General features: G+C 51.1%; 1 protein-coding gene across 1 annotated transcript in view; it reads right to left on the minus strand.

Moving 5' to 3' along the window:
* Positions 1 to 5565: 5565 nt before the first annotated feature.
* The window catches only part of ZSWIM8 (zinc finger SWIM-type containing 8), a 122511-nt gene continuing 114139 nt past the window's right edge, over positions 5566 to 13937 (minus strand). The window contains exons 24-26 of the mRNA XM_065407085.1: positions 10007 to 10126; positions 8485 to 8663; positions 5566 to 6589 (exon numbers count right to left, since the gene is read on the minus strand). Coding sequence (XP_065263157.1) covers positions 6386 to 6589; positions 8485 to 8663; positions 10007 to 10126 — 503 coding nt within the window. The 3' untranslated portion in view covers positions 5566 to 6385. The remainder of the gene's footprint in view (positions 6590 to 8484; positions 8664 to 10006; positions 10127 to 13937) is intronic.

Below are 13937 nucleotides of genomic sequence, written 5' to 3' on the forward strand. Positions count from 1 at the left end.
CTCCGCAGAATTAGTAACAAAGTAAGACTATACATTAAAATTTTAAACCCAACCAGTGTCTTGCCACAAGATGTCGGAACATGTTAGTATTAGACAAATTGGAGGATTGGGCCAAAAGAAATCTGATGAGGTACAACAAGGACAAGTGCAGAATCCCATCAGGGCCGGTGCATCCACTAGGCAAACTAGGCAGCTGCCTAGGGCGCCAAAAAGCAGTGCCCACCCGGCGCCGGCTAAACCTGTAACCCTCTTCCTGCCGCTGTGCGAGGGGGCGCTGCGGCTTTGATCAGCTCGGCCGGGAAGTGATGTCATTCATCCTTCCGCCACCAGGGGCGCTGCACCCGCTTTTCCCCAGGGCTCAGCCCCGCCCTGCCCCCACTCCCCTGAGCTCTGCAGCAGGGTCGGGGCAGCAGGAAGTACAGAGACCCGGCCCCAGCTGCACCGCCCGGCCCCCCAAGCCAGCCCCGACCCCCCCGGAAGCCAGGCCTCCCCCCCGCTCCCGCCTCCCCCATGGAGGACTGGGGCACCCTGCGGGTGGGCTGCATAGGGCCCCAGAATATCTAGGGATGGCCCTGGTACTTGCCACCCTGCCCTCAGCCAGCCCCGCACCCCCGTCTCCATCCAACCCCTGCAGCACCCCCCTTCCCGAAGCCAGCCAGCCCCCCACCCCCTGCCCTGTCTTCATCCAACCCCTGCAGCACCCCCCTCCCTGAAGCCAGCCAGCCCCACCCCCCCGTCTCCAGCCAACCCCGCACCCCATCTCCAACCAGCTCCGCATCCCCTGCCCTGCCCGAAGCCAGCCAGCCCCACACACCCCGTCTCCAGCCAGCCCCTGCCGCACCCCCGTACCCAAAGCCAGCCCCACACCTTGTCAGGTTATTCATTTATTTTCATTAAATATGTAGTCTAAATAATGAAATTAATAAATTTTCAAGCCGAATATGTATTAATTCTAATGAACAATGCCATATTATGCAGTATTCATTTTTGAAAGTTTATAATAAGCAATGCTCCGGGGGGAGGGGTGGGGGTGGGAGGTGCAAAATATCCTTGCACCGGCCCTGAATCCCATGCACAGCTACAGGCTGGGGACCGACTGGCTAAGCAGCAGTTCTGCAGAAAAGGACCTGGGGAGTACAGTGGACAAGAAGCTGGATATGAGTCAGCAGTGTGCCCTTGTCGCCAAGAAGGCCAACGGCATATTGGGCTGCATTAGTAGGAGCATTGCCAGCAGATCGTGGGAAGTGATTATTCCTCTCTATTCGGCACTGGTGAGGCCACACCTGGAGTATTGTGTCCAGTTTTGGTCCTCCCCCTACAGAAGGGACGTGGACAAATTGGAGAGAGTCCAGCGGCCGGCAACAAAAATGATTAGGGGGCTGGGGTATATGACTTACGAGGAGAGGATGAGGGAACTGGGCTTATTTAGTCTGCAGAAGAACAGAGTGGGGGGGGATTTGATAGCATCCTTCAACTACCTGAAGGGGGTTCTAAAGAGGATGGAGTTTGGCTGTTCTCAGCGGTGGCAGATGACAGAACAAGGAGCAATGGTCTCAAGTTGCAGTGGGGGAGGTCTAGGTTGGATATTAGGAAACACTTTCACTAGGAGGGTGGTGGAGCACTTCAATGGGTTACCTAGGGAGGTGGTGGAATCTCCATCCTTAGAGGTTTTTAAGGCCCAGCTTGACAAAGCCCTCGCTGGGATGATTTAGTTGGGATTGGTCCTGCTTTGTGCAGGGGGTAGGACTAGGTGACCTCCTGAGGTCTCTTCCAACCCTAATCTTCTATGATTCATGATTAGAGCTGAGTGGGTCTAATATTGATTTAATTTTCTTTCTTTTGGATAGGAATTAGATACAGGGCTCCTGTCACTTAATTGCCAAGTTATCTGGAATTACAGTTAAAGTTGTCCCCCCTCCCCCATCTGAAATGGTGCCCCTGCCTAACCGGCCTCTCAGCAAGGGCTATTATGACAAACCTGCCCTTGGTCTCCAGTTGGGGGTGGGAGGTAACAGGATCATATACTATGACCCATGACTGTAATGGAGCACTTGTGCCTTAGAGCACATGAACTAGCCTCCTGCCTCATCTGGCATAGGGGCTATTCACTAAGTATTGGCCTTGGAGAAAGCTGGCGCCATATTTCCAATCAATTGAGGACTCCCATAAATCACTCAGGCCACAAAAGTGCAACTGGTCCCTCCCATTGCTCCTCGATGTCTCTCACACACACACACACACACACACACACACACACACACCCCGCCCCACTGCTCCAGGTGGGGCACAGCACCTGATCCTCAACTCTGGTCATACAGCAGCAGGATTCACCCCACACCCTCATGGCCTCTGGTGCCTGCCCCAGCACCACATCCATCCCCTCATCTCCTCTGGCTCTGCTGCCTTTCTGGCCCTGCATCCACCCCCCCCCCCCCCATTCGCCTGGGCCCCCGCTGGCTCCTTGAGGCGGGGAGGGGAGTGTCAGTGCAGGCACCAGCAAGAGTTGGTGGCTGGACTCAAGGCCACCAAAAATTTTGTTGTGGGAACCCTTGGTCCAGGCTGAATATGCAATTGCCCTGTAAGGCCACAGGTCCTCAGCCATGTGGAACTCTTCCTAGAGGGGAGTGACTGAAATGCACCCTGCTGGGACATGAGGCACTCTGAGAAGGCTGAGAGTAAATCTAGCTTCCTCAAGGATTCAGACTGAGTGAGATTTAGAGCCCTACTCAGGTCTAAGCAATGCCACATTCTCTCCTCTGGCCTCGAGTTTAGGGCAGGGCCTCAGGAAAAAACCTCCAGGTTCAGTGGAAACGAGACCAAATCTTAACTGATGCCATCCTTTGCCCCTGGCAGGTTTTCTCCCACTTCAGAAGATGAAATCGTGAGGCTAATTCCTTCACCCCTATTCTCAGAAGTAACCAGCAGGAAGAAAGTCATCTTGGGCAACAAATGCTGATTTAATAATAGAATGTTATTAAATCAGTAAAGGCTGCTGGGTGCCACTGGGGCTCAACTTAGCTGAAGTCACACTGCTACTCATCAGGGATGTCCTGACTGCCACACAGCCTGCCCAAGCTGCCCAAAAGCTCTTGTGGTAGCAGGTGGGAATGTGCCATTGCCAAGGTATCCTGCAAGGGCGACTGTTTGCCTTCTCCCAGGAACATGGAGGAAACTTCAGAGCCCCTTAGACCGCATGGCAGGGGAAAAAATACCTTCCTCATTAAATGCTCCTACTCACGCTCAGACATGCACTCCAGCATAGCTCAAGGAGACGGTTTCCTAGAAGCCTTATTCCTGGGCCTTGGGGGAAGTCCTGTGAGAGACAGGCAGAAACCCCTAAAACTATTTTTACCTGGACCCCTGCCTGGCTTGGCCATTTTGCTCAGTCCACGTTTGTCTTGAGTGAGATCCTGTCCCATCCGGTGAACTCCCCTATCCCTTTTGCTGTGCCTGCTGAGGCTCTGGTGTGGCTGCAGCTCCCCTCCCTATACTGGGAGCAGTGGCCAATCACATGAACACAGAAGGCTCCCCATCTCCCCCCCCCCCTCACAGAAGCAGAAAAGAAAACGAGTACAAGACACCACTGTGAGACATACACGGTGATGCGCACAGAAAAAGATCACCTGTCCCACTACCTCCTTTTGGCTACAGAGATCATAGGGGCTACATGGAATTAGAGCTGGTACATTTCCAGCGAGAAATTCCCCACTAACCTCATACAAGCAGTCTCTGCTGTGTTAGCCCAAACTACGGATCCCAGTGACAATACTCTTCTCCGCATTGCCACCTCCTCTTGATGGTGGTTCAGGTGAATCTAGACACACACAATCTCCTCACTGTAAGTTTAGTCTCCAACTCCATATTGTGGTTTAACCAAGTCTGCCTTTCCCTTTATCGCACATTTTAAGCTAAACCCACATCCTCAACTCAGGACTATCACCTGTGCTCCTAGCACTTACGTAAGGTGTGTAGCTTTGCCGCTTTCTCCTGTACTTCCTGCCTTTCTTGGAGATGATAGTAAATGTTCTCCTTTGTCTCCCCCATCCCGCCCCCACTGTTCTTCACTTAAACCTGGGGGAAGCGGGAAGGTTGGGAGACAGTTTTCTTTCAGAGCCTTCCTGATAACCCAGCAGTGACCCCAGGAGGTAGCCCTACTTTGAGCGGACAACCCCCTCCCAGCACAGAGAGCACACCCATGTGCCAGGAACCCAAACCTCTCTTTGGATCACCTGGCCGTCTCCATTTTCAGCACTGCAGATAACTTGAGTCAAACCCAGCCGTCAGTTATGCAGCACCACCCGTTACCTTTTACAATGCCAGTCTTCCAGTGTACTTGAGTGGATAGCCAGGGTACTGAAAGCTCCAGGGCTCATAAGGGGGCCAAAGTTTGAATTCACATTCAGTGAGACACCAGCAAAAACCTCACCTCTGTCAAACGTAGATGTTTATGGAGGCTCATTATTACAGCAGCTTTTAAATTTGTTTTTCACCTGTCTAGGGTAGGAAACAAAAGGGCAATGTTGGAGCTTTTAACAGGGGCCTCAGGCAGGGGAGAACCAACACTTGAGTATTACCACCAAACTTAAACCGTTCTCATCCACTTCAAGTGAGAGTCAATAGCTACTGGAACAACTTACCAAGGAGTGCGGTGGATTCTCCAGCACTCAAGATGGTCCCTTCTGGCTTTAAAATCTATGACATTTTTTCCCGAATGTCACTGGAGCTCGTTTGGATTAAAACATCCCCCGATGGCACTCGAAGCTCAAACGCAGGAAGAGCCAGAGAGTTAAACTCTGTTGGTACTGGCCAAGGCAAATGAAGAGCAAAATGCACAACTAGTGAAAAGTGCAGGAGATTCTTAATTTCCTTTCAGGTTTAATGATCTGAGGAGCCAGCAGTAACACATGAAAGGATTTTTTTAACATGTCTATTTAACATGGCAGCAACTCTTTATGTTTCCTTGATATAAAAAGAAATGTTTTCTCAAATGAACATTCCGTAGCACGTCCACCACAGTCTCACTCACTTATTCAGCTGAGCATCTCTCCAAACTGAGCAGAGAGCTAATATTTGTCACTACATACCATATAAAGGTTAGGTACCGTTAAGGGAGAGTAGTTTCTGTTAGTACAGGACTTTGGAGACGTGACACTCTATGCACAGTAAGAGCCAATTATTCTATCGCTCACTAATAAATTAACAAACAGAGCCTTGGCATTCAAGCCCTGATGAGGGAACCTGGTGGCCAGTGAACGTTAAGCAAGAACACATGGGAATCCCCACTCCTTTTACACTCAGCCATGAGAATTGAGAAGGAACTCCGCAGCCCCCGATAGATAGGCCAGCTAAGGTGCTGTCTATTGAACGATTTGGAGAAAAGTCCTCTTCCAGTGCTGTGCCAGGCAAAAGATTCTCCAACCTGCCACGGTTTTACTGAAAGCGACAACCCCCACGCCCACCTCTACCAGCCTGGATTTGCCCAAGTGCAAAGTACTTGTGAGCCCTTCAAGAGCTATCACTGGCCCACGGCAGGAACATTCCACCAGAGCCGAGAGAAGAGGGAAATCAGTCTAAGAAAATGAGTGTTTAATCAGGAAACGAGAAGAGACCAGGGATAAGAAACTGATTACAGGAGAGTAATACCCCAGCCAAAGGAACACGATTGTACAACTCAGAACATCCTACGGAGCCAGCAATGCCTGGGCAGCAACCCTCCTGGGAAAGAGCCCCAGCAGTTCAGCCAGGCCTCCAGGCAGCTGAGCACAGTCCCGGTACACAACTCTCCAAGTCCGAGCCTCTCCCATCAGAAGCTGCTGCAGGGAGTTGTGGAGGTGAGTGGGCAGCGAGGAGCTCCCTGCTACTCCAGCTTCTCTCAGCAGGTGTTGCTGCGAGGAATGGCCTGGGAGCTCTGGCTCTGCAGAGCGTGGCCCCAGCCTCCCTGACAGAAGCTGGCGTGTGAAGAGAGAGAGAAGCCCATACAAAAAAAGAAGTTTACACATTTATAAATGCCAAAATAAATATTTGTTTGAAGACAGACTCTCCCCGCCCTCAAACACGCGCACACACACTGCAAACCGCTCGTGGGACAGCCTCGGGGGCACGGGGCGAAATCAAGGATACACCGCAGGGAAGCCAGGTCAACTGCTTCTTATTTCCTCCCCCTTACGAAGGCCGTGGCCTGCGGGGGGTCAGAGGAAGAGCAAGTGACGCCGAGCACTACTATGCGGTGGCGCTGGAGAGGAATGTCACGGTATAAATACATCAGATCAGTGGTTTCCAACAAGTTAAAACTAAAATAAAAAAGACACCATAAGGAACGATGGTGTGATTGGAACTAAAGCTACCCAGGGTGGGGGTCTGCAAGTCTGTAGCGTTCTGCCTGCTGTCACGGGGAGAAGGTGGTCATTTCCAGAGAGACCCTTTGCCACAGCTCCTTGGTCTGCTTGCTGCGCTTTAGGTTCTGGAGGATATCGTTGAACTGCATCACGCCCATGGGAGTCAAGCAGAAGGCGCTTCTGGCGCTGCGGATGGCATTCACAAAGTCATCGTAGTCAGCTGGGGTGAGGTGGATCAACCGGTGGTGGATGTACTGGGGGGACAAGGAGACAGCATTAAGGTGTTTGCTCTCTTCACCTTAACGCTGGCTGTGAAGTGCTCAGCACAGGGCTCAATTGCTCCCAAGGTGAAACATCACAGGATTCTGCAATAAGGGTTACCAACACCAGCACCAAGACTCAGAGGCTCTGACCAGCAGGATAACTGCTACAACAGATGACAGCGCTATGCCTCACACCCCACAGAAACCAACGGGGACACTGAATGAAAATCCAGGTCTTCCACCTTACTCTGCAACAGGCAGCTACTACAAAGCTCCTGAAGGAGAGAACCTATCAGAGTGCAGCAAAGAAAATTCCCATGGGATAAGGAAATCCCCCACACCCCAGTCAGCTCCACACATGCAGCCTCCACCAGGCCACGTGCATTCTGCAGGTTACACACAAGGGCCATTTATAGTTCCATCCACCCCAGCACGTTCACGGTGTCTGCTCCACACCTCCTTCCCACTGCTACCAGGGCAAGGGAAGCTATCCCTTTTGAAAAAACAAGGAGGAATCCTTGTGGCACCTTAGAGACTAACAAATTTATTTGGGCATAAGCTTTCATGGGCTAGAACCCACTTCATCAGATGCATGAAGTGAAAAATACAGGAGCAGGTATAAATACATGAAAGGATGGGGGTTGCTTTACCAAGCGTGAGGTCATTCTAACAAGATAAATCAATTAACAGCAGGATACGAAGGGAGGAAAAGTAACTTTTGAAGTGGTAATGAGAGTGGCCCATTACAGACAGTTGACAAGAAGGTGTGAGTAACAGTAGGGAGAAATTAGTATTGGGGAAATTAAGTTTAGGTTTTGTAATGACCCAACCACTCCCAGTTTGCTGATACAGACTAACATGGCTACCACTCTGAAACCTATCCCTTTTGAGTAACACTGATGCTAAATTGCTGCAGGGTAACTCCACGTTTTCTGCTCCAGGGGCCTGAAACAGTCACCCCCACCAGTCTCTTGGCTGAGGCCCCAGTGCTGCTGGCCCAGTGCATGAGAGGATGTTCCTTTCACGTATTTTGCAAAAACATTTCAAGTCAAGCTTCAGTAGTTCTCACACAGAGATCTGTTACACCAAACAGCCTCTAGGTGGCAGGTTAATATATTCAACAGAGCTATTAGATCAGTGTCCTCACCCCTCTGATAATTTATTCACAGACCAACAGGTGTGTGGGTTGGTCCCCTGGCCATTTTTGCCAGGACTGCCCTGGGTTGGAGGCACAGCCCTATCCCATCCCAGCTGGTCACAAATTGGGATTTGTCCTGTTTTCAATAAACCTGGGATACCTAGGCACTCCCAGGGCCACTGGCCAGCCTGCCTCCTCTACACACCTGTGAATGGAAGTGCGGGAGAAGGGTAGAAAGGGGTCTGGAAACCTGAAGAAGGGGAGCTACAAATGGTAAGAGAGGGGACCCAAACAGAGGGAGAGAGGCAGCCAGGTTGGGCAGGAGATGTGGGAAGAAAACCTGGAGTGGGGGGGGCAGGGGAAGAGGATGCAAGAGTGAAAAATAAGGTAGAACTTGGAGGCAGGAAGAAGTGGGGAAGGAAGAGAACAATGAAAGGTGTAGGGTGCATGGAGCAATGGGGTAAGACGCTCCACCACAGGGCTGGAGACAGGAGCAGGCACCTTGAGGCAAACACTCCAGCTGGCAGGTGCCAGTGGGACAGGGAGGGGAAGAATGGGTACTGTGGCGTGCTTTGGAGACAGTCTCTCCGTGCTGGGAAGAGATTTCCCATTTGATGCACCAGTTCAGAAAGCTAGACAGATCAGCCCAATCAGAGCAGCCAATGGATTCCACTCCCTCCCCATGCCAGAGCAGTGCCTGCAGTTGCAGAGAAACTGGCCTGGCAGCAGGGGTCAGGCAGCGCCCTACCTGCATGTATGCCTGCTGGCACCGCTGCACCAGCTGGTGGAAGGCTGGAGTGCGCAGGTGGTTGTGGACATGGGCAGGGTTGAGCCTCTGTAGTGCTTCCATGATGATCTCCTGCAGCACAAAAGGGCTCAGCACCCCCTTGGCTGCGCCAACGCAGAACTGATGTACATAGTTTACACCTGCACAAGAAAGGAGGGCAAGAGCAACAGGATGTCAAGGAGAGAGGAGAAACCAACCCATGAGAAATCAATCAACTCCCAAGTTGGCAACACTGGCTCTAGTTGGAGAGACCAGCGTCTGGAGCTGCACTTCCCGTACGAGGGAGAGGCAGAGACCAGGAAACACAACCACACTCCAGGGGACAAGAGTTCACACTCATAAGTATCTATCAGGGGTGAGGAGAGACGGCCCCACTCCTGGCGTTTCTCCCAACTTACATCCCTTTAAAGGAACATGAAAGGAAACTGTGCATTGGGGGGATCATCCAACCACCAAGACACTTAGCTAGCTTCCATTTCCATTCCCTCTGCCTTCCCTCCTGGGACACATGGACACACAACATCAAGTCCTTGGTAAAACTGGACAATTTTGGCGTTTCCACCACTGCACTATAACCAGTGCAGCTCCCCAGTGACACTAACAGTGGAAGCCCTAGTGTAGCTGGGCTTCGGGCACTGTCATCTAGGCCTGCTCTTCCCGCTTGCAGGGGTGGCTAAGTGGGAGAATCAGAAATTTGCTGTTCAGACCAGACCAAAGAGGGCTGGGGATATAGAACTGGAGACATGTGCTGTTCAAAAATCCTGACGGAACGTTGTTTTGTTGCAATCTGCCAGCTGGCAAAATCGGAATGTTTTGTGGAGATGGTGCCATTTTGCTGAACTACCAAAGAAACCAGACAGGGTGCATGTGGGGTTCCCAGGCTTCCATGGTCCCAGCCAGCCACTCAGTCTGGCCCAGGGCTGGAGAGCCAGGGCTTTCAGGGTCCACAGCTGTGGTGCAATCCACCTGCCCCTGGGCTCCATTCCCTTTCACAAAGAATTTCCATTTTTTATTTTTGTTCTTTATTGAAAGTAAGTTTGGAAATATCGAAATCCTCAGTGAAATGGAATTGCCTTTCTCCACACAGTTCTCCTGGTAAGTCAGGCATTTATCATTACAGAGGGTCTCAGAGAGCATGAATACCAGGAAAGGCAGGGGTGGCACAGGGTGTCTTCGGTCTGTGGCCTGGACTGCAACACCTAGGGGCTGTTGAAAATGCCAATTAATGAAATTATTGGAGCACTGTGTCCTGTCCAACTCCATGTGCTCCAGAGAGGTCACCATTGAATGGGCTGAGGGGAGCTGGGATTCTCCCAAACACCCCAGGGAACGGAGGCAGAAGTGGACCCAACCAATTCTTTCCTGGTGCAGTTGTTCAATTCTGAGGCCCACTGATTCTACCCTGGGAGATGAGGAAACAGGGCCTTCCCTCCAGGGCACAGAACCCTGCATGCAAGGGCCAGAGAGCTCCCCTGCTCCTTACCTAGCTTGGCAGCTAACCCCAGGAGCCATTTCACATCCTCTGTGTAGGGCGGGCTGCGGGAGAAGTTGTTGGGATGGTCGTTGTGAGCTCTCCGGCCAAGCATCTCCAGTGCCAGCATCCCTGCAGGAAGGGGGCAGTCAGAGTCAAACAGCATTCCAAACAAGCAAGGAAGAGGCACCCTGACCCCATGGAGATTCTTCCCCTATCCAGCTGACCTAGCTCTATACCATCCTGTAGGCTGACATCAGATCCCATGAGTACATTTCCCCAACCTGAGGAACAGCTCTGTGTAAGCTCAAAAGCTCGTCTCTCTCACCAACAGAAGTTGGTCCAATAAAAGGCATTACCTCACCCACCATACCCTGGGACCGACATGGCTACACCACCACTGCATACAGAGCAGATCCCCTGGCAGCAAACAGGAGATAAAGTGCACACCAATCCCAGGCTGGAAATCTCTGCCGAGCAAACAGCTCCCTGGGGCTGCAAAGGGACTTCATTAGCGCTCTTGGCAGTTCTGGTTGCATGCGGGACCCCAAATGTTTTGCTAGGTGAGCTGGCAGTTTGGTATCCTAGCAGCACATCCTAATAGCATTGCTATTGGTTCCCCTTTGTTCATGGACTCAGAGCTTACACAGCCAGAAGGGACAGTTGTGATCATGTAGTCTGACCTCCTGCATAACACAGGCCATAGGACTTCCCCAAAATAATTCCTGTTTGAACTCGACCATGTTTTTTTAGAAAAACATCCAATCTTGACTTAAAAATCGCCAGTGATGGAGAATCTATGACAACCCGTGGTAAATTGTGCCAACAGTTAATTATTCTCACTCTTAAAAATCTGTGCCTTCCTTCCAGTCTCAAGTTTGTCTAGCTTCATCTTCCAGCCTTTGGACATTACTATACCTTTGTCTGCTAGACTGAAGAGCCCATTATCCAGTATCTGTTGTCCATGTAGGTACTTCTAGACAAATCAAGTCACCCCTTAATCTTCTTTTGGTTAAGTTAACCAGATTGAGTGCGTTTTCCAGCCCTTTAATCGTACTTGTAGCTGTGCTATGAACCCTCTCCAGCTAACCATTCCTGAGTTGCGGACACCAGAACGGGGCACAGTGGCCCGGCAGTAACAGACAATCTAAAGCAGCACGTTCAGCTGCAAGAGACAGACCATGCAGTTATGCTGCAGTGCCCACACTTCTGTCATTTCAGCTTTTCCAGTCTGGTCGCTCCTCTTCCTAGCTGTGCCCTCCCCCATCCTCTCGCTGGCTTATCACTTACAGCATCAATTTCAAGCTCCTTGTCCTCACCTACAGGCCTCCACCCCATTCCCCCCCAACTCACGCTCCCTCTCAGCCCTCATGCTTCAGTGCTCTCATTTACCGCTTCCACTCGGTGACTGTTATCATCCTGCCTCTGTGGCTGCAACCAGAAAACAGTTACTAACCTGTTTGGTACCTGTTGTTCTATGAGATGTGTTGCACATGTCCATTCCACTTCAGGTGTGTGCACCCAGTGCACTAGCACCAGAGATTTTTCCCTTAGCAGTACCTGTCGGGGCAGCATATGTACCCTCCGCTCACGCTGCTACACAATGACATAAAGGACAGAGCTACCCCTGACCCGAGTCCCCTCAATTCCTTCTGACCAGACAGACTTCAATAGATAGAGCTCTGCAAATCCACAGCTATCCGCTTCATATCCACAGATATCCGCATCCGCAGACCATTTCTGTGGATTGCGGATCCAAATTTTACGTCTAAAACCTTGTAAATCTGTAGCTATTCACAGGTCATTTTTGCGGATCGGATGCAGATACAAGTGACATGGGGTTGCAAAGAAGTGCGCGATTACCAATTGGACAGCGGAAAGCAGAGAGCTACTAGGTGCACCCTGATGGAACTAATGGGCAGAATTTGCTGTTGCAGGTATAACAAATAGTCCAGTACATGTTTTATTGGAGCTTGGAACCAAGAAACACCTTTTTGGTGAGACGAGAGGGAGAATCTTTTCCACTTAAAGAGGTAAGTGCACCTAGAAGATTTTCTACTATTCCAGAGGACATTTTGCACATCCCTTGAACAGAACTCCTCCTGAGGTGTTAACCATGGAGCATCCAGTCTGTAAGGTGAAGGGCTCCAGGTTGGGATGAAGGAGGTGACCGTGGTCCCATGAGATCAGGTCCAGGTCTGGCAGTAGTGTCAGTGGAACCCTGGTAGAGAGGGTCAGCAGTGTGGAAATCCAATGATGGCAAGGCCACACCGGTGCTATGAGGATAATGCAAGTGTTTGGTTTTTAACAGCACCCAGGGTAGGAGCTGAACCAAAGGTATGCATACGTTGGACACTTTTCTGTTGTCCTGGAAAGACAATCTATCAGAGACCCCAAACTATGACCTCCTCATGAACAAAGCTGATGTGTCGTCGGGTTGCAAACAGGTCTATGTGGGGAACGCCACAGGGTTGGAAAATGTGTCTGACTCTATCTGGGTGGAGAGACCACTCATGGTACATGATCTGCTCAACAGGTCTTCCAGACTCTTCTGGACACCCAGAAGGCAGGAGGCTTTGAGCCATTGATGCAAAACTCCCAAAGCAGTATTGCTTCTTGGCCCAGAAGCGATGACTGGCCCCTACTCTCTGTTCACACAGAACATCACCACAGTGTTGTCTGTAAGAAAAGACAGTTACCTTTCGTAAATGATGTTCTTCGAGATGTGTTGCTCATGTCCATTCCATGTTAGGCATGCGTGCTTGCCACATGCATCAGTGTTGGAAGTTTCTCCCTCAGTGGTATCCATAGGGGACCGGCTCTGGCACCCTATGGAGTAGCGCACGAATGCACTGGTATAAGAGGCACCACCAGTTCCCCCCTCCCTCGGTTCCTTCTTGCCAGAACTCTGACTGTGGGGAAGGAGGGCGGGTCATGGAATGGACATGAACAACACATCTTGAAGAATAACAGTTACGAATGGTTAGTAACTGTCTTCTCTTCTTCGAGTGCTTGCTCATGTCCATTGTAGGTGACTCCCAAGCAGTACCATCAGAGGCAGGTAGGAGATTATGGACATGTCGATTGCAACACAGCTCTGCCAAATCCAGCGTCATCTCTGGTTTGCTGGGTAATGGCATAATACATTGTGAACGTGTGTACCAAAGACCACGTTGCGGCCTTGCAGATGTCCTGGATAGGGATGTGTGCCAGGAAGGCAGCAGAAGATGCCTAAGCCCTAGTCTAGTGAGCCTTCAATATCGGTGGAGGCACAGCCTGCGCCAACTCGTAACAAGTACGGATGCAGGTGGTGATCCAATTTGAAATCTTCTGAGAGGACACCAGAAGGCCCTTAATCCTTGTGCTATCGCAATAAAGAGCTGGCTCGATCTGCGGAGGGGCTTGGTGTGTTCCAGGTAGAACGCCAGGGCGTGCTTGACATCAAGAGCATGCAGCTGCCTCTCCTCATTGGTTGTGTGAGGCTTTGGATGTGGGGCCAATCACTTAGGAAGCAGGCGAGCATTTCGGAAAACACCAGGGTAGGAGAAACTGGCAACCTGTCCTTAATGAGAATGTCAAACTAACTGCTTGGTGTTCCCAGGCTGTCTGGATGAGCTCACGGCGAACGAAAGAGGCGGCACAGGCGATACCCTCCTGCAACTTTTCCCTTTACTCCTTGAGGCAAACAAGCATTCAGCAGCCATGCAGGAGACTGGGATATCTCGGGAGGGAGGCACCCTCTTTAAGAAGCCCTGGTGGGCCCTGTAATCATTTGGGGGTGGTGAGGAAACACTGTATGCTACCGCCCATCGGGCAATCAGGAGGATACACCCAAGGTTGGCTGAGGTGGAGCTTCCCCTAATTCCTCCAAAGGGGGAGTCACTGAGGCAGACTACCCGTGTTCAGTACCAAGCTCGGTACCGGAAGCAGCTCTTGCCTGCAT

This window comes from Emys orbicularis, chromosome 7 (genome assembly GCF_028017835.1).
Source record: "Emys orbicularis isolate rEmyOrb1 chromosome 7, rEmyOrb1.hap1, whole genome shotgun sequence".
Classification (NCBI taxonomy): domain Eukaryota; kingdom Metazoa; phylum Chordata; order Testudines; family Emydidae; genus Emys; species Emys orbicularis.